The sequence below is a fragment of the Palaemon carinicauda genome, chromosome 32 (assembly GCF_036898095.1).
Source record: "Palaemon carinicauda isolate YSFRI2023 chromosome 32, ASM3689809v2, whole genome shotgun sequence".
NCBI classification, from domain to species: domain Eukaryota; kingdom Metazoa; phylum Arthropoda; class Malacostraca; order Decapoda; family Palaemonidae; genus Palaemon; species Palaemon carinicauda.
Window position 1 is genome coordinate 10209977 of NC_090756.1, and position 26216 is coordinate 10236192.

A 26216-nucleotide genomic window follows, 5' to 3' on the forward strand; every position below is an offset into this window, starting at 1 on the left:
CGCGAAAGAGGCAGCACCGCCGGGTCTGGTAGGAGGGGGCATGAGACCTGGGGCCTCTTCGTTCCTCCTGGAGCTGGATACAGCCATGGATTGGTGGCTGAGGAGTGAGGTGATGCGCAGTTAGGGAAAGGAACCGGAGGGTGCCCTGTTTACATCTGAATGTTGTGTGGTGGTGAAGTCAGGCCTCATAGGAGTCACGGGTCACTACTGACGCTAGGCATGGGGATGGACTGCTGGCATATTAAGACAAGAGCAATAGTTGCAAGTGTAATACTTCATTACTCAAGCCACATCTTCCTTCTGCGGCTTCTATCCAATATCTCGCTCGATCACGCAAACTCATAAACACATGGGAAAGTCTGTTTTCAACATTGCCTTATCATAGCCGGGATGTTATTGAATAACGGTTGTTTTGTATTGTAATTTGTAATCAGTATTTTCATGTTATAGTTAGTAGAGAGGAAACAGGATTGTGGGACATGAGTCTTTGGATGCTCAACATGTGTATCCCCAGAATAAACAGGATTAGGATTGTTAGATCTGAAACCAGCATAAGTAATGAGATGCAGCCTTGATAATCCTGATCCTGTTTATGATGGATAGTGTTGACTAACTAATTACTCATGTTCTTTAGCCTGTCTTACCCCTGCCAATTGCAGCATGAAAATACAGACTGGAAAGAATAATACGAAATAAGTTATTTTCAATATTATAATGGTTATGATAAGTATTAATCAAAGACAAGACTATCCTTTGTGGAATCGAGTTTGCATGTGATGGAGAGAGCTGTTGTTGTATGCCACAGGTGGATGATAAAGCTGGAGAAAATTGTATTCATTTGTAACTATTTCTTTTCTTTGCATGCCAGCTGCCTGTGTCCTTGTCGGGCGTCAGTGGTGAGATATGGCTCATTTGAAGCGTGTTATTCATTTCCATTCCACATTCACAACTAAACAGGAATCCTTTGATTCCTTTCTACATCTGCGTTCTGCCTTATTTCCGCAGCTATTGGTCTGTGGTTGGGTTCAGCTTCCTAGAGGTGCGTAGAGACCTCACGTCCCATGTCCTGTCCTGCTAAATCCGGCGGCACTGGATCTGTAATGTTGATGTGGCATGGTGTGACTTTGTGGAATCCCCTTGAGCTGCTCATGTCTCTATACTGGTTGAACTAGTTCCTTAATGTCTCATTCATGTGTTGTTGTTTTTCTCAAATACTTGGTTTGGTATAAATCTCATTCATCATCATAATGATTTCAGTCTGTATAATTCTAGTTCAGTTGATTTTGGGTAAGTGTGTGGTTATTTTTTCCTGTCATATTTTCTTCTTTCTCTGCTAAGTACAACTTGATCTTACAGAACAAATATATGTATAAAACAAATAAAATCTAATGTGATTTTGTTTCTGATGAGGCAGTATTTTAGACATATTTTTCCATGTGAGTATGTTTGTGACAGATAAAAAATTTTGAATGCCACAGGAGGGAGAGATTACCGAGTCTTTCACTTTTCATTGCTTTGCTCTTTACAATCAGACATCTTTTTGAGCCTATCATATCTCCATTTCATTGATATAGGTAAGAGTTCTGATGTACTATTCACAATTGTGGGGCTGTGAATGCACCTCTTTGTTGGGTGTTCTTCTGATTCCCTAGAGATTGAAATCAGGAACTTGAATTATATTCGTATTTGCTTCTATTCCCTAATTCTGTAATTTTGATCTTGGTAAACTGAAGTCATATTCATGTTTGCTTCTGTTCCCTAAATCTAGTTTTGTTGGTGTTGGTGGACCACCTCCAGACATATACCCCAAGCTTGGACAACCTCAAGGCTGAACCTTCAAGTTTCTCTTATTCATTTCAACTGCTCTGGATCAGTTCCCCATGGTTAGGGTGACCTTTGATGATTTATCAATTTAATATTACACTTGACTTATTGCTCCTATGTTTTTTAGTACATCTAAAAATACACAATGAAACGTGGATACAATTCTCGCAGCCTTCGCTAGATGATATAGGACTCACATTCTTTGCTAGATGATAGAGGGTCAAGATTTCTTTACATTTTCTTATATGCTCCATACCAAAGATGAGAAGTCATAAGTTTGTTTCAGTTATCAAATTCTAGTCATCAGGTCCTTGGGTACATTGTTTTTTTACCAACTCATTCTTGATGGATTTTTTTTATTCTGAATCTCTTGATTTGTTATATTCATTTCATATCAAGTATATGATAGTCATGTGGAGTGTTTTTTAAATGCTAGATCATTTTTTCAATGCAGTCTTCTTCACCCAGAAGAACACAATATGTCAAATTGGTTTCATTTTCCATTCTTCTAAACTCTGTTCTTATTTTCCGATTCATCTCCATATGCAGTCAGTTTTATTTCCAATACAGTAAAGTTAGGTATCATCCTGCAGAACACAGTATGTGAACCTGGTTTCAATTCTAATTCTTCTAAGTATGGTCTCATTATCTGTTTTATCTCCAATACAGCAAAGTTAACTCTCACCCAGCAAAACTCAGTATGTAAGCCGGGTTTCAGTTACCATTCTTCTGCTAACTGTGTCGTTATGGTTTGTTTCAAATCAAAGTACAGTCTGTTTTATCTCCAATTCAGAAAAGTTTGTCTTATCTCCAATTCAGAGAAGTTTGTTTTATCTCCAATTCAGAAAAGTTAGGTATCATCCATCAGAAGATAATATGTGAACCTTGTTTCAGTTCCCATTCTTCTTGTAACTCGAGTCTTATTTTCGGTTTCATTTCCATCACAAGGAGGTTAGCTATTCTCCAACAAAATATAGTATGTGAACCTTGTTTCAATTCTCATACCTCTTGTAACTTTGGTTTTAGTTGCCATTCTTCTTCTAACTCCAGTCTTATTGTCTATTTCATCTCTAAGTACATTCTGATTCATTTACATCATATTAAAGTCAAATTTCCCCCAGCATAGGATAGTACGTGAACTTTGCGTCAATTCCCATTCTTATTCTAACTCTGGTTTTATTATCTGTTTCATGTTCAAGTACAGTCTGTTTTTCTTTAGTGCAGATATGTTAGCTATCATCCAGCAGAAGATAATTAGTGAACCTTGTTTCAATGATAACCCTTGTAACTCTGGTTATTGTTTGTTTCAAATCCAAGTACAGTCTGTTTCATCTCCAATGCAGAAAGGTTAGCTATCATCCAGCAGAACACAGTATGTGAACCTTGTTTCAGTTCACATCTTTCTTCTAACTCTAGTCTTATTGTCTGTTTCAATTCATACCTCTTGTGCCTCTGGTTATTGTCTGTTTCATCTCCATTACAGTTTGTTTCATCCCCAATGAAACAAAGTTAGCTATCACCCAACAGAGCACAATATGTGAATCTTGTTTCAATTCCCATACTTCTTTCAACTCTGGTCTTATTGTCGGTTGCATCGCCACCTACAGCAAAGTTAGTTCTCTCCCAGCAGAACTCATTATTTAAGCCTGGTTTCAATTCCCATTGGTGTTTTTGCTGTGGTCTTATTGTCTGTTTCATCTCCAATATAGCAAAGTTAGCTTTCATCCACCAGAACACAGTATGTAAGCCTGGTTTCAGTTCCCATTATTCTTCTAACTCTCGTCCTATTATCTGTTGTTTCATCTTCAAGTTCCCTGTTTTATCTCCAAATCTGGCCTTATTGTCTATTGTTTCATCTTCAAGTACAGTATAAATCTCCAATAAAACAGAGTTATATTTCATCCTCCAGAACACATTATGAGAATCTGGTTCAAATTCCCATTCTTCTTCTAATTCTGGTCTTATTATCGGTTTCATCTCTAATACAGCAAAGTTAATTAATACCCAGAAGAAAGGAGTACGTGAACCTGGTTTCAATTCCCATTATTCTTCTAAAGCTGTCCTTATTGTCTGGTGTCTCATCTTCAAGTAGTGTTTCATCTCCAATAGAGGAAAGTTAAGTTTCATCCAGCAGAAAAAAATGTATGTGTCCCTGGTTTAAGTTTCCAAGTTTCATTCATTTCTTAAATGTTGGTTTTATTGGTCCAAATCCATCTCTCTTCAAGTACGGCATAGTTAGGAGATTATTTTTTTGTTCAAAATTTCTATATAAACCATATAGGCCTACTAAGCTACTGTGATATTTTCTTTTTTTTTTTTCAAAAATTTCTATATAAACCATATAGGCCTACTAGACTACTGTGATATTTTCCTAATTCTCTTAGTATTGGTCTCTCTCATCTTCACTGGCTATTCATCTTCAAAATGTACATATTCTATATTATATTGATTTCTATTTCCAAATTTCAGTCATGCTGCTTAGCAATTTAAATTCAAGTTTTTTCGCCTTGTTTTGTAATTCTACTTTCTAAAAATTTATCATGTATTACTCCAATTCTGCTTTCTAAATTCAAGTTTTTACTTTGAATATGGTAATTTTACTCTAAATTTCAGCCATGCTTCTGTTCAATTCTATACTTTACTTTTCAATAATAAATTTCAGCCATGCTTCTGTTCAATTCTATACTTTACTTTTCAGAATATGGTAATTTTACTCTAAATTTCAGCCATGCTTCTGTTCAATTCTATACTTTACTTTTCAGAATATGGTAATTTTACTCTAAATTTCAGCCATGCTTCTGTTCAATTCTATACTTTACTTTTCAATAATGGTATTTTTGCAAAATTAGAAAGTATAGGTCTCTTTCATTTCTAAGATTTCTCATATATACCAAGTAGGTTACAGTATAGTTCTTGATTTCCACCCTTCAGATGTTTAGTTGTTTCCCAAAATACTGCTTAGTAATTTTTTTTCTGTGTTTTGATGTTTCTGATACTAACATAACCAAGTAGGTTATTTACCCTCATGATGTATACCAGATTTCGATTTTATTTCCATAAATCAAAATTAATCCAGGTGTAGGCTATCATGACATTGGGTTTTTATGTTGTGCTCTTAGCCTCTCTGATTTCCAAGTCAACATCCCTTGAATTTGTTTGGTCTGGACTGCCGTTTCACTTAGCCTCTCTGATTTCCAAGTCAACATCCCTTGAATTTGTTTGGTCTGGACTGTCGTTTCAAGCCTCTCTGATTTCCAAGTCAACATCCCTTGAATTTGTTTGGTCTGAACTGCCGTTTCACTTAGCCTCTCTGATTTCCAAGTCAACATCCCTTGAATTTGTTTGGTCTGAACTGTCGTTTCACTTAGCCTCTCTGATTTCCAAGTCAACATCCCTTGAATTTGTTTGGTCTGGACTGTCGTTTCAAGCCTCTCTGATTTCCAAGTCAACATCCCTTGAATTTGTTTGGTCTGAACTGCCGTTTCACTTAGCCTCTCTGATTTCCAAGTCAACATCCCTTGAATTTGTTTGGTCTGGACTGCCGTTTCACTTAGCCTCTCTGATTTCCAAGTCAACATCCCTTGAATTTGTTTGGTCTGGACTGTCGTTTCAAGCCTCTCTGATTTCCAAGTCAACATCCCTTGAATTTGTTTGGTCTGAACTGCCGTTTCACTTAGCCTCTCTGATTTCCAAGTCAACATCCCTTCCAAGTCAACATCCCTTGAATTTGTTTGGTCTGAACTGCCGTTTCACTTAGCCTCTCTGATTTCCAAGTCAACATCCCTTGAATTTGTTTGGTCTGGACTGTCGTTTCACTTAGCCTCTCTGATTTCCAAGTCAACATCCCTTGAATTTGTTTGGTCTGAACTGCCGTTTCACTTAGCCTCTCTGATTTCCAAGTCAACATCCCTTGAATTTGTTTGGTCTGGACTGTCGTTTCACTTAGCCTCTCTGATTTCCAAGTCAACATCCCTTGAATTTGTTTGGTCTGGACTGTCGTTTCACTTAGCCTCTCTGATTTCCAAGTCAACATCCCTTGAATTTGTTTGGTCTGGACTGTCGTTTCACTTAGCCTCTCTGATTTCCAAGTCAACATCCCTTGAATTTGTTTGGTCTGGACTGTCGTTTCACTTAGCCTCTCTGATTTCCAAGTCAACATCCCTTGAATTTGTTTGGTCTGGACTGCCGTTTCACACTTAGCCTCTCTGATTTTCAAGTCAACATCCCTTGAATTTGTTTGGTCTGGACTGCCGTTTCACTTAGCCTCTCTGATTTCCAAGCCTCTCTGATTTTCAAGTCAACATCGCTTGAATTGGTTTGGTCTGGACTGCCGTTTCACACTTAGCCTCTCTGATTTCCAAGTCAACATCCCTTGAATTTGTTTGGTCTGGACTGCCGTTTCACACTTAGCCTCTCTGATTTCCAAGTCAACATCCCTTGAATTTGTTTGGTCTGGACTGCCGTTTCACACTTAGCCTCTCTGATTTCCAAGTCAACATCCCTTGAATTTGTTTGGTCTGGACTGCCGTTTCACACTTAGCCTCTCTGATTTCCAAGTCAAAACAGCCTCTCTGATTTCCAAGTCAACATCCCTTGAATTTGTTTGGTCTGGACTGCCGTTTCACACTTAGCCTCTCTGATTTCCAAGTCAAAACACTTAACCTCTCTGATTTCCAAGTCAACATCCCTTGAATTTGTTTGGTCTGGACTGCCGTTTCACACTTAGCCTCTCTGATTTCCAACCTCTCTGATTTCCAAGTCAACATCCCTTGAATTTGTTTGGTCTGGACTGCCGTTTCACCTCTCTGATTTCCAAGTCAACATCCCTTGAATTTGTTTGGTCTGGACTGCCGTTTCACACTTAGCCTCTCTGATTTCCAACCTCTCTGATTTCCAAGTCAACATCCCTTGAATTTGTTTGGTCTGGACTGCCGTTTCACCTCTCTGATTTCCAAGTCAACATCCCTTGAATTTGTTTGGTCTGGACTGCCGTTTCACACTTAGCCTCTCTGATTTCCAACCTCTCTGATTTCCAAGTCAACATCCCTTGAATTTGTTTGGTCTGGACTGCCGTTTCACACTTAGCCTCTCTGATTTCCAACCTCTCTGATTTCCAAGTCAACATCCCTTGAATTTGTTTGGTCTGGACTGCCGTTTCACACTTAGCCTCTCTGATTTCCAAGTCAACATCCCTTGAATTTGTTTGGTCTGCCTCTCTGATTTCCAAGTCAACATCCCTTGAATTTGTTTGGTCTGGACTGCCGTTTCACACTTAGCCTCTCTGATTTCCAAGTCAACATCCCTTGAGCCTCTCTGATTTCCAAGTCAACATCCCTTGAATTTGTTTGGTCTGGACTGCCGTTTCACTATCTAGTCTAGTCTTGTAACACATCTGTTTATCAAGTGATCCTGTATTGTCTAGTCTTTGCTGACATTTTATTTTCCATTTATAGTTATTCTCCGAGTCTCATCTGCCATTTTTAAGTTCTCGTATTGATTTTTATAGCTCTTATCTAGTCTTTGCTGCCATTTTATATAAGGGAAAGAATATACAGGAACATAAAACAGTTCCTGTTATTGTCCAGTCTTTGTTGATTTACTGCCATTTTATATAAGGGAAAGAATATACAGGAACTTAAAACAGTTCCTGTATATTGTCCAGTCTCTGTTAATTTACGTTCCTGTTATAGTCTACTATATAGTCAACTTATGTTCCCTTTGCAAATTGAGATCACTTTGCAAATTGAGATCACTTTGGTCGTGATATTTCTGTTATAGTCTACTATATGTTCCCTTTGCAAATTGAGATCACTTTGGTCATGATATTTCTGTTATAGTCTACTATATAATCAACTTATGTTCCCTTTGCAAATTGAGATCACTTTGGTCATGATATTTCTATCAGTAAGGATATGGATATTACTGTTTTAACTCTCATGTTTCTCGCATTATGCAGTGTAGGGCTTGTCACTCAGGTTAGCTACATTTCTATTAGCATATGGGGTCCCCAGACAAAACTTTTTAGACAATGTCGTTAATTCACAAGTACATAGAGGATACATGTAAACGCAATTAAATTGTTATAAAATTTGAGAGGATACATGTAAACGCAGTAAACAAAATCAAATTTATTTTATAAAATTTGACAAATAAATTCATGTCCTATCTTTAATAACAAGCAAAAAATATAATAACAAGCAAAAAATATAATAACAAGCAAAAAATATAATAACAAGCAAAAAATATAATAACAAGCAAAAAATGATAAGCTGCTTTCTCTATTAACTATAGAACCATAAAATAGTAATCATGTTCTCCGGGATAAACATTGGAAACATATTCTGCAAGATTAAAATCAGATTATTATTGGGCACATAATGTTATATTGGGATAAACATTGGAAACATATTCTGCAAGATTAAAATCAGATTATTATTGGGCACATAATGTTATATTGGGATAAACATTGGAAACATATTCTGCAAGATTAAAATCAGATTATTATTGGGCACATAATGTTATATTGCTCTATCTAGGCTGGTTATATCTGACGAATCTCCTTTTGTTTTCTGTTGATTCCAATACATGTTTAGCACTTGCTAGGTCTCAGCTCAACTTGAGTATATCAACATGTATTGATATTGTTTTCTATCTTGACTGGTTATATATCTGACGAATCTCCTTTATCAACATGTATGATATTGTTGACTGGTTATATATCTGACGAATCTCCTTTATCAACATGTATGATATTGTTTTCTATCTTGACTGGTTATATATCTGACAAATCTCCTTTATCAACATGTATGATATTGTTTTCTATCTTGACTGGTTATATATCTGACAAATCTCCTTTATCAACATGTATGATATTGTTTTCTATCTTGACTGGTTATATATCTGACAAATCTCCTTTATCAACATGTATGATATTGTTTTCTATCTTGACTGGTTATATATCTGACAAATCTCCTTTATCAACATGTATGATATTGTTTTCTATCTTGACTGGTTATATATCTGACAAATCTCCTTTATCAACATTGTATGATATTGTTTTCTATCTTGACTGGTTATATATCTGACAAATCTCCTTTATCAACATTGTATGATATTGTTTTCTATCTTGACTGGTTATATATCTGACAAATCTCCTTTATCAACATTGTATGATATTGTTTTCTATCTTGACTGGTTATATATCTGACAAATCTCCTTTATCAACATTGTATGATATTGTTTTCTATCTTGACTGGTTATATATCTGACGAATCTCCTTTAGCACTTGCTAGGTCTCAGCCCAACTTGAGTATATCAACATTGTATGATATTGTTTTCTATCTTGACTGGTTATATCTGATGAATCTCCTTTTGTTTTTTGTTAATTCCAATACATGTTTATCACTTGATAGGTCTCGGCTCAACTTAAGTATATCAACATGTATGATATTGTTTTCATCTTGACTGGTTTCCTTTTGTTTTCTGTTGATTCCAATACATGTTTAGCACTTGCTAGGTCTCAGCTCAGTATATCAACATGTATGATAGGTCTCAGCTCAAGTTGAGTATATCAACATGTATGATATTATTTTCTATCTTGACTGGTTATATATCAGATGAATCTCCTTTGGTTTTCTGTTGATTCCAATACATGTTGTGCTAGAGTATTAGTGTCCTTCAAAATGTCTGATATTGTTCTATCTTGGTTGGTTTAAAGATCTGGTGAATCTCCTTATATTTAGCACTTGCTAGGAGGTCTCTCAGCTCAGTTTGAGTATATCAAAATGTATGATATTGTTTTCTATCTTGGCTGGTTCAGTTGATTCCAATACATATTTAGCACTTGCTAGGTGTGAAATGTTCAGCACTTGCTAGCTTCTCATCATATTGCATCTCCTCTAACGAAGTAATTTATCGGATGATTCTCATTATGTTCAGCGACTTGGTAGCATTCTCATCTCAGCTTTTGATTTACATTGTGTACAGCACTTAGTAGCTTCTCATCTTAGCGTATTGGATCTCTTTACCGAAGTTAATTTATCTGATGTTTCTCATTCTGGTTTCCTTTGATCACTTTATGTTCATCACTTGCTCGATTCTCATCTCATCATGAATATTGGAACTCTTCAACGAAGTAAGATTTTGTTTCATCTTGGCTGATTTATCTGATTCTCATTCCGTTTTCCTTTTGTTATACCAGTACTCATGTTCAGCACTTGATAGCTTCTCATCTCAGCTTGAGTATTGGATCTCCTTAATACCAGTTCATTTTCGAACTTGGTAGCTTCTCATCTCACCTTGAGTTTCAGTACTTTCTATAGTTTCTCAAGCTTCTCATCTCAGCTTGAGTTTCAGTACCTTCTCATCTCAGCTTGAGTTTCAGTATTTGTTTTAGTTTCTCATTTCAGCTTGGGTATTGGATCTACCTTAACGAAATAATTTATCAGACGATTCTCATTGTTGAATTCCTTTGATTATTTATGTTCAGCACTTGGTAGCTTCTCATCTCAGCTTTTGATTCTGTTAGCTCTACTTCTCATCTCAGCTTGAGTATTGAATCTTCTTAACGAAGTAATGTATGTGGTGATTCTCATTCTGTTTCCTTTGATTACATTATGTTCAGTACTTTCTACTTTCCCATCTAAGCTTGAGTATTGGATCTCCTTAACGAAGTATGATTCTGTTTTAGCATGGCTGATTTATCAGTTGATTCTCATTCTGTTTCCTTTGATTAAACTATGTTCAGTACTTTCCCATCTAAGCTTGAGTATTGGATCTCCTAAACGAAGTATGATTTTGTTTTATATTGGATGATTTATCTGATGATTCTTATTCGGTTTTCCTTTCTTTAACTAATTTATATGTTCAGCATTTGCTAGTAATTTCCTTAACAAGTATGATATTACTCCATCTTGGCTGATTTGTCTTTTAATTCTCAATTTTCTTTTCTTTGATTATACTAATATACATGTTCAGTATTTGTTAGGTTCTCAGCCCAGATTGAATATTAGTGTCCTTCACAATGTATGATATTGTTCTTGGCTGATTTATCCGAATATTCTCATTTTGTTTTATATATATATATATTCACCACATGCTTGTGCTGCTTCTCAGCTCAGCTTTAGTATTGGATCTTAAAGTGTAGTATTGCTCTATCTTGGCTAATTTATCTGATGATTCTCATTTTATTTTATTTTGATTATATCAATATATACGTTCAGCGAATTCCTAGCTTCTCGGTTCAGCTTTAGTATTGGCATTTGCTAACTTCTCAGTTCAACTTCGTTATTGATGTCTTTAGCACAGTTCAACTTAGTATGGCACTTGCTAATACTAGCTTCTCGGCTCAACTTCGGTATTGGTGTCTTCAACACGGTTCAGCTTTAGTATTGGCACTTGCTATCTTCTCGGCTCAACTTCAGTATTGATGTCCGGCTTTAGTATTGGCACTTGCTAGCTTCTCGGCTCAACTTCGGTATTGGTGTCCGTCTTTAGTATTGGCACTTGCTAGCTTCTCGGCTCAACTTCAGTATTGATGTCCGGCTTTAGTATTGGCACTTGCTAGCTTCTCGGCTCAACTTCAGTATTGATGTCCGGCTTTAGTATTGGCACTTGCTAGCTTCTCGGCTCAACTTCAGTATTGATGTCCGGCTTTAGTATTGGCACTTGCTAGCTTCTCGGCTCAACTTCAGTATTGATGTCCGGCTTTAGTATTGGCACTTGCTAGCTTCTCATCTCAACTTCGGTATTGTTGTCCTTAACACGGTTCAGGTATTGGCACTTGCTAGCTTCTCGGCTCAACTTCGGTATTGTTGTCCTTAACACGGTTCAGGTATTGGCACTTGCTAGCTTCTCGGCTCAACTTCGGTATTGTTGTCCTTAACACGGTTCAGCTTTAATATTGGCACTTGCTAGCTTCTCGGCTCAACTTCGGTATTGATGTCCTTAATACGGTTTAGTATTGGCACTTGCTAGCTTCCCGGCTCAAACTTCGGTATTGATGTCCGGCTTTAGTATCTAGCTTCTCGGCTCAACTTCAGTATTGTTGTCCTTAATACGGTTCAGCTTAAGTATTGGCACTTGCTAGCTTCTCGGCTCAACTTCGGTATTGGTGTCCTCAACACGCTCAACTTCGGTATTGATGTCCGGCTTTAGTATCTAGCTTCTCGGCTCAACTTCAGTATTGTTGTCCTTAATACGGTTCAGCTTAAGTATTGGCACTTGCTAGCTTCTCGGCTCAACTTCGGTATTGGTGTCCTCAACACAGTTCAGCTTTAGTATTGGCACTTGCTAGTTTCTCGGCTCAACTTCGGTATTGGTGTCCTCAACACGGTTCAGCTTTAGTATTGGCACTTGCTATCTTTTCGGCTCAACTTCAGTATTGGTGTCCTTAATACGGTTCAGCTTTAGTATTGGCACTTGCTATCTTCTCGGCTCAACTTCAGTATTGATGTCCGGCTTTAGTATTGGCACTTGCTAGCTTCTCGGCTCAACTTCGGTATTGTTGTCCTTAACACGGTTCAGCTTTAATATTGGCACTTGCTAGCTTCTCGGCTGAACTTCGGTATTGGTGTCCGGCTTTAGTAATTGGCACTTGCTAGCTTCTCGGCTCAACTTCAGTATTGATGTCCGGCTTTAGTATTGGCACTTGCTAGCTTCTCGGCTCAACTTCAGTATTGATGTCCGGCTTTAGTATTGGCACTTGCTAGCTTCTCGGCTCAACTTTGGTATTGTTGTCCTTAACACGGTTCAGGTATTGGCACTTGCTAGCTTCTCGGCTCAACTTCGGTATATTGTTGTCCTTAACACGGTTCAGCTTTAATATTGGCACTTGCTAGCTTCTCGGCTCAACTTCGGTATTGATGTCCTTAACACGGTTCAGCTTTAATATTGGCACTTGCTAGCTTCTCGGCTCAACTTCGGTATTGATGTCCTTAATACGGTTCAGCTTTAGTATTGGCACTTGCTATCTTCTCGGCTCAACTTCAGTATTGGTGTCCTCAACACGGTTCAGCTTTAGTATTGGCACTTGCTAGCTATCTCGGCTCAACTTCAGTATTGATGTCTGGCTTTAGTATCTAGCTTCTCGGCTCAACTTCCGGTATTGGTGTCCTCAACACGGTTCAGCTTTAGTATTGGCACTTGCTATCTTCTCGGCTCAACTTCGGTATTGGTGTCCTCAACACGGTTCAGCTTTAGCATTGGCACTTGCTAGTTTCTCGGCTCAACTTCAGTATTGGTGTCCTTAATACGGTTCAGCTTTAGTATTGGCACTTGCTATCTTCTCGGCTCAACTTCAGTATTGATGTCCGGCTTTAGTATTGGCACTTGCTAGCTTCTCTGCTCAACTTCCGGTATTGGTGTCCTCAACAAGGTTCAGCTTTAGTATTGGCACTTGCTATCTTCTCGGCTCAACTTCGGTATTGGTGTCCTCAACACGGTTCAGTTTTAGTATTGGCACTTGCTAGTTTCTCGGCTCAACTTCGGTATTGGTGTCCTCAACACGCGGTATTGGTGTCCTCAACACGGTTCAGTTTTAGTATTGGCACTTGCTAGTTTCTCGGCTCAACTTCGGTATTGGTGTCCTCAACACGGTTCAGCTTTAGTATTGGCACTTGCTATCTTTTCGGCTCAACTTCAGTATTGGTGTCCTTAATACGGTTCAGCTTTAGTATTGGCACTTGCTATCTTCTCGGCTCAACTTCAGTATTGATGTCCGGCTTTAGTATTGGCCCTTGCTAGCTTCTCGGCTCAACTTCGGTATTGTTGTCCGGCTTTAGTATTGGCACTTGCTAGCTTCTCGGCTCAACTTAGGTATTGTTGTCCGGCTTTAGTATTGGCACTTGCTAGCTTCTCGGCTCAACTTCAGTATTGATGTCCGGCTTTAGTATTGGCACTTGCTAGCTTCTCGGCTCAACTTCGGTATTGGTGTCCTCAACACGGTTCAGCTTTAGTATTGGCACTTGCTATCTTCTCGGCTCAACTTCAGTATTGATGTCCGGCTTTAGTATTGGCACTTGCTAGCTTCTCGGCTCAACTTCGGTATTGATGTCCGGCTTTAGTATTGGCACTTGCTAGCTTCTCGGCTCAACTTCGGTATTGATGTCCGGCTTTAGTATTGGCACTTGCTAGCTTCTCGGCTCAACTTCGGTATTGTTGTCCGGCTTTAGTATTGGCACTTGCTAGCTTCTCGGCTCAACTTCCGGTATTGGTGTCCTCAACACGGTTCAGCTTTAGTATTGGCACTTGCTAGCTTCTCGGCTCAACTTCAGTATTGATGTCCGGCTTTAGTATTGGCACTTGCTAGCTACTCGGCTCAACTTCGGTATTGTTGTCCGGCTTTAGTATTGGCACTTGCTAGCTTCTCGGCTCAACTTCCGGTATTGGTGTCCTCAACACGGTTCAGCTTTAGTATTGGCACTTGCTAGCTACTCGGCTCAACTTCAGTATTGATGTCCGGCTTTAGTATTGGTGTCCTCAACACGGTTCAGCTTTAGTATTGGCACTTGCTAGTTTCTCGGCTCAACTTCGGTATTGGTGTCCTCAACACGGTTCAGCTTTAGTATTGGCACTTGCTAGCTTCTCGGCTCAACTTCAGTATTGATGTCCGGCTTTAGTATTGGCACTTGCTAGCTACTCGGCTCAACTTCGGTATTGTTGTCCGGCTTTAGTATTGGCACTTGCTAGCTTCTCGGCTCAACTTCCGGTATTGGTGTCCTCAACACGGTTCAGCTTTAGTATTGGCACTTGCTAGCTACTCGGCTCAACTTCAGTATTGATGTCCGGCTTTAGTATTGGTGTCCTCAACACGGTTCAGCTTTAGTATTGGCACTTGCTAGTTTCTCGGCTCAACTTCGGTATTGGTGTCCTCAACACGGTTCAGCTTTAGTATTGGCACTTGCTAGTTTCTCGGCTCAACTTCGGTATTGGTGTCCTCAACACTGTTCAGCTTTAGTATTGGCACTTGCTAGTTTCTCGGCTCAACTTCGGTATTGGTGTCCTCAACACGGTTCAGCTTTAGTATTGGCACTTGCTAGTTTCTCGGCTCAACTTCGGTATTGGTGTCCTCAACACGGTTCATCTTTAGTATTGGCACTTGCTATCTTCTCGGCTCAATTTCAGTATTGGTGTCTCAACATGGTTCAGCTTTAGTATTGGCACTTGCTATCTTCTTGGCTTAACTTCAGTATTGGTGTCCTTAATACGGTTCATCTTTAGTATTGGCACTTGCTATCTTCTCGGCTCAACTTCGGTATTGGTGTCCTTAACATAGTCCAGCTTTAGTATTGGCACTTGCTTGCTTCTCGGCTCAACTTCAGTATTGGTGTCCTCAACAAGGTTCAGCTTTAGTATTGGCACTTGCTAGTTTCTCGGCTCAACTTCAGTATTGGTGTCCTCAACAAGGTTCAGCTTTAGTATTGGTACTTGCTAGCTTCTCGGCTCAACTTCAGTATTGGTGTCAACACGGTTCAGCTATTTAGTATTGGTACTTACTCGCTTCGTTTCTCAGCTCAACTTCGGTATTGATGTCCTTAATAAAGTATGGTATTGTTTTATAATAGCCGATTTATCTGAAGAATCGTTTGGTTTCACCGATCATGAATATCACTTTGGTATGGTGGTCCACGCACCTGACCATCTGTGTCTTTTTTCTGACCATAAACACCAGTAAGAGAAATACAGAAGGAATATAACCTAAGTTATGATATACAGTTTATAAATCCTTATGATATTAGTATGAAAACTTGAAGATTAGATTCCTGCATTTGGAGATATTGAATTTTTTTTTCGGTTTGTAATTTTTCTTGCTAATTCTCTTCTTCATAAAGAATTTTTTTTTCGGTTTGTAATTTTTCTTGCTAATTCTCTTCTTCATAAATATTGAACTCACTTTGATCTATCTCTTGAGTATTGTTTTCCACATACACGCTTCTTGCAAGCTCCATTTCCATGCTCACCCGCCCCTCGAGTCCAGCTGTAATTAGAACAAAATTAGTTTTAGAATTGAACTCTATTCAGAACTGCCTGTTTTATTGCCATAATAGAAAATATTGGAAACATTCATAAATTCTACAGTGTTAGTTAGTTCACTTGTTCTGTGGAAATGAATATGCAGTTCCAAAAAGTCCAAATTCTATCTCTTTCAGTGCCATTATAGAAAAGATTGGAAACATTCATAAATACTAGATTGTTATATAGCTCAGTTTATATATTCTATGATTATGAATAGTCAGTTCTAAAAAAAAGTTCATATATATTCTATGATTATGAATAGTCAGTTCTAAAAAAAAGTTCAAATTCTATCTGTTTTGGGGTTTCATAATAGCAACATAAATGCTAGATTGTCTAGTTCAGTTTATATATTCTGTGATTATGAATAGTCAGTTCTAAAAAAAAAAAGTTCAAATTCTATAGCAACATAAATGCTAGATTGTCTAGTTCAGTTTATATATTCTGTGATTATGAATAGTCAGTTCTAAAAAAAAAAGTTCAAATTCTATAGCAACATAAATGCTAGATTGTCTAGTTCAGTTTATATATTCTGTGATTATGAATAGTCAGTTCTAAAAAAAAGTTCAAATTCTATAGCAACATAAATGCTAGATTGTCTAGTTCAGTTTATATATTCTGTGATTATGAATAGTCAGTTCTAAAAAAAAGTTCAAATTCTATAGCAACATAAATGCTAGATTGTCTAGTTCAGTTTATATATTCTGTGATTATGAATAGTCAGTTCTAAAAAAAAAAAAAGTTCAAATTCTATAGCAACATAAATGCTAGATTGTCTAGTTGAGTTTATATATTCTGTGATTATGAATAGTCAGTTCTAAAAAAAAGTTCAAATTCTATCTGTTTTAGTGCCATAATAGAAAATATTGATAACATTCATAAATGCTAGATTGTTAGCTAGAGACAGTTTTCAATTTCAGTTTATATACTCTACATCATTGCATGGTGCAAACACAAATCTTTTTCCCCTATAGATAATTTAGGCCTATCCATTGCTTACCATCATATGTTGCATTAAGGTTGAATAGGTTTTAGTCAAGTGTTAGCTTGGTGTGTATCCTTCCAATGATGGATCATCTATCTTGAAGTAACAGATTATCTATTGTCCATCAGTGCATTTTGATTGTCCTTTCCAATCATGGGGGAGGATACATTCCTGTGAAGTAAATCTTAATGAGAAAGTTATATAGGTCACTGTTGTTAGTTGAAAAGATAAGGAGAAAATTATAGGTCATTGCTGTAAAGATAATGAGAAAATTATTGGCCATTGCTGCTATTTGGCAAGATAATGACAAAATTATAGGTCATTGTTGTTAGTTGAAAAGATGAAGATGAGAAAATTATAGGTCAATGTTATCAGTAGTAAAGATTGTAAGACATTTTGGTTACTTGCATTTTTCTCGTATTTTCTCCATGAACGTATTTGATAGTTATTGAATAGCAAAAGAATTGTAAATATAATTTCTATTTGTACAAGTTTTAGTTGTCCACAGTGATTAACATCTTGTAATTGATAATTACTCTATAGCAATACATTGTGAATATAATTTCTATATTATTCAGGTTTATTTTAGTTGTCCTCAGTGGTTAATATCTTGTAATTGATAATTACTCTATAGAAAAAAAAACCGATTGTGCGAATACAATTTCTATATGTACAAGTTTTAGTTATTTTCAGTGGTCAACATCATCTTGACTACTTACTGTATTTTTAATCAGACATTTGGCTTATTCATCACTATCATGCTTCTTTCCTGTTAGTGTTAGGGTTGTAGTTGGTGTATACCACAGGAGTAGAAGCTGTTGTCCGAAGGGTAGAGGATCCATTTAATCTTCAACTACTCCTCTCCGAGTCCTGTGAAGTTCTGAAAAAAAAAAATTATTTAGGAAAATTCATAATGTTAAATTTTTATCTTAAGAGCAAACTAACAACAGAAATATATATATAAAAAAATCAATACAAATGTATAAGTCAATGGAAGTATTTCAATATTTTCTGTTTTCTTTAGATTTGTAGTTTGTTAGTATTAACTGTATATGATGTGAGCAATTTCAGTGTAAATGCGTAAGCATAATAAAGTGTGATTATTTATGGCAACATTTTCTTTTCTAAAATACGTTGTATAAATATCCTCCAGCTACCGTAAAACGTTCTTAAGTTCTAAAACATCATTATGATAGTGTAGACATTTTAAGACCTTAATTCTGAACCACTAACAATGATGAAACATGCAATTATAAAAATCATTAGGGAAATTATTTTTCTAACCAATCATTGGAAAAACGTCCAACTATACAAGGTATAAATCTAGCACAAATAAAGACTTCTTTTATGCAAATACAACAACAACAACAACCAAAATAGATATTTTTCTTGTCCACTGCATGACAAATGCCTCAGTTAATATTCGTCTGGGGTTTGGCCACTTTTCTACATCACACTGGCCAGTGCGGATTGGTGATAGTGGGAGATTTTCGTCTGCTAGCTCACACCAAACCAGCTTAGCATGGGTGTCCTGACTAATAAGTAAACCCTTTGACAAGTACACATTAAACACTATAACTACACCTTAGACTATATATATATAAATGACACAGGCCAGTGCGGATTGGTGATGGCGAGAGATTTTCGTTAGATAGCTCAGAGCAAACCAACTTAGTATGGATGTCGTGACTAGTACGGCTTTGCTGATCATGGCGATACGCAAACTTACACAAGTAGGGCCTACACATTAAAAACTATAACTACACCTTAGACCATACATAAATAACCTAAGTGTCCTGGTTCTCACGGATATGAAAATCCCTCTCTAACACGCACCACCACCATTTCACTTCCAGACGTGGACGTCCTACAAGTGGACGCCGCTTCGGTAACGAGTAGCATGGAAGACCAGAAACGCTCCGTCGGCGGAGGCGCCGTCGTCGTGACCAGCCTGACGTCTCCGACGATGCGAAACGGCTCCAGCAAGAGCGGCGGAGGACATCACGAGACCAGCAACGGAAAGAGCAAAAACGGCTCCACCAAAGGCGGCGGCAGCAGCGCCATCACGCCAGCCGGCGACGACCTGAGGAACTATGCTTACGAAGGTGAAGGCTCTTCCCCTGGATCACTCTCTTCTTGTAAGTCTTAGCCTGGTGGGGGGAGGGGGGAGGGGAGAGGGTTGAAGGATATTGAAGGCAGGAAAGTACAGGGGTAACTTGGTGTAGGTATTCCCCCTAAATTTTGCTATTCGCTTAACTGTAATACGGAATTGTTTGGGGGTGAACTAAAATACGGAATTGTTTGGGGGTGAACTGAATACGGTATTGTTGGGGGGTGAACTAAAATAGGAGTTGTTGGGGGGGGGGGCTTACTAAAATACGCAATTGTTGTGGGGGGGGGACTAAATAGTTCATAGGGGCGTAACATGTAGCTGCTTTTTTTCAAACTAATTTACATTGATTTCTTGAAACCTTCTAGTAAAGATCGAGTATATGAAGCAAAACAATTATATATTTATTTTTATTTTCAAGCCGAGTAAACATTAAATATGAGGTAAAACAAAAATATTTTTTTCAAAACAGAGTAAAAATTGAATACGAGGTAAAACAATGATCCAAAGACAAATTTTGAAACTCTGAACTGACATAACTGGAATCGGGAATCTGCATTCCAATTTTGAATATAAGTCAACCTCATTTCTTGGAATGTAAACAGATCTACTCTGATATTTTTAATCAAATCTCACATTCACTGTATATAGTCACTGTTAAATCGCTGAAAAAAAAACTTAGTCTCTCAAAGATGTTTATCATGTCTTCTGCGAGGAGAGAAGTGGAAAGTCAATCTATCGTGCAGTATATTTAATGGTAAATTGATTTTGTTTATTTCCACCTTTCCCAAGATGTTAGAAATGTGAAGTGTTTTGTGTAATATGTCTATGATAACGTTGTGAAAACAATAATGTTATACTATCAGAATTATGAAAAAAAAAAAAACTTATTCAGAGGTAAACAATTTTGCAAGATTTAAAAAATATAAATTCTAATATATTCATGTAATTCATTTTCTGTAAATATTTCCTCTTACAATGTTTGATATGATTAAAGTCTTTGAAAATAACTAAGTGTTTCTTTATCTTTTGATCTTAAGCTAAAGTTTAAATGGATATTAATGTAAATGGCTATTTCAAGTTCAGCCTTGATTTGACAACACCAGATAGAACACAGAGCTCTTAGACAGCAGAAGAAGAGAATTGAGATAAATATAAAATAAAGAAGAATTTGAGATTATAAAGCAAGACGAAGTAGTAAATCTTTTATATGCAAAGACAAATTTTAGATATTATAACCATTAAGTCTAAAATGAAGAACAATTTGTATGGGAATATTGATTTTCTGAAGATATACACTGTTGCAATTACTCCAGTACTTCAACAGCGCAAAATTACATTTTGATGGACAACAAGATACACTGAATCTACAATATCCAATTTGATAAATCCCTTCACTATGAAAATGATAATGAAGAGACTGGTATATCATTACAAGATCACCTTAATATGACTGACAAGATCACCTTAATATGACTGACAAGATCACCTTAATATGACTGACAAGATCACCTTAATATGACTGATAAGATCACCTCACATGACTGACAAGATCACCTTAATACAACTGACAAGATCACCTTAATATGACTGATAAGATCACCTCACATGACTGGCAAGATCACCTTAATATGACTGACAAGATCACCTTAATACAACTGACAAGATCACCTTAATATGACTGATAAGATCACCTCACATGACTGACAAGATCACCTTAATATGACTGACAAGTTCACCTTAATATGACTGACAAGTTCACCTTAATATGACTGACAAGTTCACCTTAATATGACTGACAAGTTCACCTTAATATGACTGACAAGTTCACCTTAATATGACTGACAAGTTCACCTTAATATGACTGACAAGTTCACCTTAATATGACTGACAAGTTCACCTTAATATGACTGACAAGTTCACCTTAATATGACTGACAAGATCACCTCATATGACTGACAGGATCACCTTGATATGACAGAAAAGATCACCTCACATGCCTGACAAAATCACCTAACATGACTGACACCTCATGACATATTGAAGCAACAAAACAGCTATACATTACAACACATTTTGATGTCAAACTACCATCAACATCTGAATAAAATCAATATCAATATCAACATTTTCATTACTACTCTCCAAACCGCAGCAGATAAAAAAAAAAGGTTGTGATGACTTTATCAATAAAAATCAGTAGCACAACACTAAACTAGTAAGTGGACCAACCATCTGTACAACATTTTGACTTAACAAGGGTATCTACATTGTAAAAATGGATTCAGTAATGTTCCTTTGAAAATTTATATCTCCAAGCTCTAAAGATTAAGAAAAAGGGAACACTAAGTAAACGTCTATTGCTTTGTTCACTTTGAATATTATTATTTCCAAGCTTTAAAGATTAAGAAACAGGGAACATAAAGTAAACATCTATTGCTCTGTTCACCACAAATATTATTATTTCCAAGCTCTAAAGATTAAGAAACAGGAAACATTAAGTAAACATCTATTGCTTTTTTCACTTTGAAAATTTATATTTCCAAGCTCTGAAGATTAGGAAACGGAACATTAAGTATACCTCCCTAAGCTCTAGCAGCTGCCAGTATATTCTACTTTACTAAAAGACAAAAAAATAGAAAAAAAAAATGTCCTAGTTTAACAGTGATTAGATATTTATACAAACCACTTCTCATTACCTTCCATTCTTAAGAGGTCTTACTAAGTGTTTTTCTATGCTACACGTGGAGTGAAATCATATTAAGTAGTAGTAGTTAGTAGGTTTAATTAGAGATGATCCTTACTTTATTGGGTTGTTTTAAGTTATCTAATGAAATGCAGTCTTCAAGTTTAAGTTTCAATTAAGATAATACATCGGTGAGTGCTATGTATTTCCTGTATTTTTATGTATTTAATTTATGTATTTATTAATTTTATCTTTGATTTTAACAGTCTATAAATCGAGCCATTTTGCTGTCCAAAAAATAATTCTGATATTGTTTTAGCTTTAGCTCTCAAAAAAAAAAAAAATCAATTATTTCCCTTTCATTCTCCCCCCCCCCAAAAAAAAAATATGGACAATTATTTCCCTTTCATTCTTCCCCCCCCCCCAAAAAAAAATATGGACAATTATTTCCCTTTTGCCTTTGACTCTACAAAAAAAATCTTTTTGACAATTATTTCCCTTTTGCTCTCCAAAAATAATTTTGACAATCATTTCCTCCAGAGAAACGTAAAGGGTAAAGCACTTCATAACAAATGTTTCGAAACCAATCGAACGCAACCCTCACGAACTTCTGACATTGTTTACATTCACGCCCCCCTCCTCCTCCTCCTCCCCACCAGGCCTGGAAAGCTGCTCGGGCAGCGCAAAATTCCTGGACGGGTTTCGAGAGGTGGCGCACATGCTGGAATCCTGGGACCCCACCAACAACCACTCCAGCCAATCGTCGTCCAAGTCAGACTCGAATAAAAAGGAAACCATCCAGCCGATCACGACCATCAACTGTGACATCCACGCCTCCAGCTGCGCGGTCGATGGTAGGGTCACGTGTCCTCAAATGACCTACCCTGACCCGTTGCCGCCGCCGATTACGGAGAGGAACGTGACCTCTGTGGGACTGATCGGTGACCCATCGGCGACCACAGTCATTCCTATGCCGATACCGGACCCGCCACGTGCCTTCAAGACCAAGTAGTGACTTTTGGCGAAAATCCAAAAAATGACAAAGGTGAAATGCTGTCAGAAATCGCAAAGTGCCGACGTTTTAGTTACTTAAGATGGATTTTTAATTGATAAAATTGTAATTTTGTTTTGGAACTGATCTTGCAAGTCCAATGAAAGTACTTGCAATTCCTACAGTGCCCCATTTTGTTCGACTTTGGTGAAAATCCAAAAAAAAAAAGAAAAAGATGAAAAGCTGTCAAAAATCTTAAAGTGCCGTTGTTTTAGTTACTAAAAAAAATATTTTTTTATTCACAAAATCGCAATTTTGTTTTGGAACCAATCTTGCAAGAACCATGAAATTCCTTCCAGTGCCCCGTTTTGTTCAGGTACTAGGTATACAGCTTCCTTTAAAGTACTTACAATTCCTAAAGTAACTGAATTTGAAAAAAAAAATATCTAAAAGCAGTTGTTGAATCGTTTTGAATTATATTTAGTCATATCCATAACTGACCACTGATTATTTAGTCATCTCCATAAAGTGACCACTTCGAAATAGTTCAGATGAAAAAGTACCAAAGTCCCAAAAAGTCCCTGCAAGTCCCGTTGAAGTCCCTATAAGTCCTTAAAAGGACTACAAGTGTCGATTTTCCTACAAAGACGTCCGGATATACTAATTTTTAAGTTTTTAAATGTTTCCATTAACCATCATATATTTTGTTACTTGTCCAAAACCTGTCAATATTATTCAGGAATAAGAAACATTATCTCATTATTCCATTAAGAGTTGACGACTTGATTTATACAATAGAGTTTCTCTCGTTTATGTGAAAGAGTTAAAATTCTAATTTCACACTTGAGAAAACTCTCCTCCAGGATATCATAAAATCAACCCAAAGCTTTGTAATATATGTAAATAATTCGCGTCGTGTTTGGGACTTAAGATATAAAAAGTGTTATTATAATGTCTATAATGAGTGTTGCTAAAAATGTCTTATTTTAAAAAAAGTAAAAACATTTGTTTCGTATTTTCTAGAGATTTAAAACAAAAAAGTTCTTCTTGAATCATATATTTATTTGTCTCCAAGATAAAAATGTGCTGTTTTATATAAAAAAAGTTTGAAGAAATATATGGTGTGAATTAAATACTAGACTGTCGCCCTAATCACAAGTGGAGTTGTGAAAAACTTGTAATTAATAAGTAGCCATTTGGGAACATTTATACTGTTCGAAGTTGGAGGTTTAGAAATTCGAATGAAAAAAAAAAGAATATATTAATTAAAGTTTCCCACAAAAAATCTTTAGAAAATATTTCGACTAAAGAAAAAAATCCATTAAAAAATTAGAAAATATTTCGGCTGGAAATGGGAAGTAAAAAGGAAAAAAAAAAATACTACTATAAAGCCGTGAAAAAGTTTATAAAATTCATAAATGTGAAAAATTCATCTAAGAAATCAATGAAAAAAAAATGTCTCGAAAAAATAACAAAATGTCAATTTAAAGTCTCAAAAAATCTTATATAATTCATGTGTGAAAAATTCATATAACAAATTATAATGAAAAAAAAAATATTTTAAAAAATTCAAATAGAAAATTAATGAAAAAAAATGTCTTTTTTAATATTTTTTTCGCACAAAACTAGCAAGGGATTGTATTTACTCTGAGAAACCTTTGCCATTATTTAATAAAATAAATAGCTTTACATGAAGACATTATCATAGCTATTATGAATATCGTCTAATTTCCTTATTTAGTAGCAAGCAATTCGTCCAAAATTTTGACAATTACAAAATTGTGTATAACACAATTTTTTAATTTATTACATTAGGATTTCAAATTTACAAAAATACATTTGATTTTATATGAGTTTAGTATTTTCTGCCAAAGCATTTTTTCCTCAGTTACCATGAATATTTTTTTCCTAATTACCATAAATAAGATTTTTCCAATTACCATGAATTTTTCTCAAATTACCATAATTTTTTTCCCAATTACCATAAAATTTTCCACAATTTTTTCCCAAATAACAATTTTTCTCCCAATTACCCAGTTATCATAAACAAATTTTTTCCCAATTATAATTATAAAAATTTGCACTGAACGTCGATTCAAGTGACGATTCTTAAAATAATCTCACAAAAAAAAAAAAATAATTTGATTTATGAAATAAAATTATTTTCTCCATAGTTGTAAAAGAGTGCAAATAAGAATATAAAATCAGATAAGAGTGAAAAGTGGACTTTAAAATTCTATATATATTAAAAATCCTAGTAGTTAAAAATTATATCAATATTAAAGCTGTTGTGTTTAAAATTAGATAAATATTGAAAATGCCGAGTTTAAAATCATATAAAGTGAAAATTTTGATTTTAAGATTATATAAAGCCTAAAAATGCTGAGTTTAAAATTAGATAAATATTGAAAATGTTATGTTTAAAGTTACAAAAATATTAAAAGTATTGAGTTTAAAATTAGATAAATATTTAAAATGTTAAGTTGAAAGTTATGTGAATAATATAAGTATCGAGTTTAAAATTATATAAAGTGAAAATGTTTAAAATTAGATAAAGTGAAAATTAAGTTTTAAATTAAAGTGAAAATTTTAAGTTTAAAATTAGACAGAGAAAATGTTGAGTTTTAAAATTATATAAAGATTGAATGTTATTTTTAAAATCAGATAAATATTGAAATCATAAGTATAATTAGATAAATACTAGAATGTTGATTTAAAAATTAGATGAATATTGAAAACGTATAATGAGAAATACTGAAAATGTTAAGTTTACAATGAGAAATACTGAAAAGTTTTAGTTTAAAATGAGATAAATACTGAAAATTTTGTTGAATTTAAAACTACATAATTACTAAAAATGTTGAGTTTAAGATTATATAAATACTGTAAATTTTTATTTTAAAATTAGATAAATACTAAAAATGTTGAGTTTAAAATTAGATATATAATGAAAATTATACAAGAACTGAAAATTTTGAGTTTAAAATTTGATAAATACTGAAAATATTGAGTTTAAAATTAGATAAATGCCGATAATGTTGTTTAAAATTATATAAATATTGAAAATGTCGAGTCTTAAATGTGATATAATTGAAAGATAATATTCGAATCTGAAGTCTAAAGTGAGTGTTTTAATAAAAGAGTTTAAAGTGAACATTTTGGAGTAATTGTCAAGGATGGTGAAAATTTTGGTTTTAACTAAATTAAATATATATCAAAATGTGGAGGGCAAAACAAGGATAAATAGCTTATAACAGCATTCATTTATACACCTATTCTATAGTTTAGAAAAAAAACAAGTGGGTAAAAAAATAATTTGGTAAAAAATAATTTGGTAAAAAAAAAACTTGGTAAAGAAAACTGTGAGAAAAAAATTGGTAAAAAATAACTTAATAAAAAATAACTTGATAAAAAATGACTTGAAAAAATTACTTGATGAAAAATAACTATGTAATTTTGAATATTAGGTATATTTCTATCACAATCATGGTATTTGCGCCGTAAATAGAATATTAAAAATTGCTATTAAATAAATCTGTATTTTAAGTCTTAGCAACACCTGGAATGAAATAAAAAGATAACTTTGTCAACTTGCTAGAATTGACACTTG

General features: G+C 35.4%; 1 protein-coding gene across 1 annotated transcript in view; it reads left to right on the top strand.

Moving 5' to 3' along the window:
- Positions 1-22803, top strand: part of LOC137625260 (putative neural-cadherin 2) — an 81559-nt gene extending 58756 nt beyond the window's left edge. The window contains exons 15-16 of the mRNA XM_068356056.1: positions 18676-18957; positions 22275-22803. Coding sequence (XP_068212157.1) covers positions 18676-18957; positions 22275-22627 — 635 coding nt within the window. The 3' untranslated portion in view covers positions 22628-22803. The remainder of the gene's footprint in view (positions 1-18675; positions 18958-22274) is intronic.
- The last annotated feature ends 3413 nt before the right edge of the window (positions 22804-26216 follow it).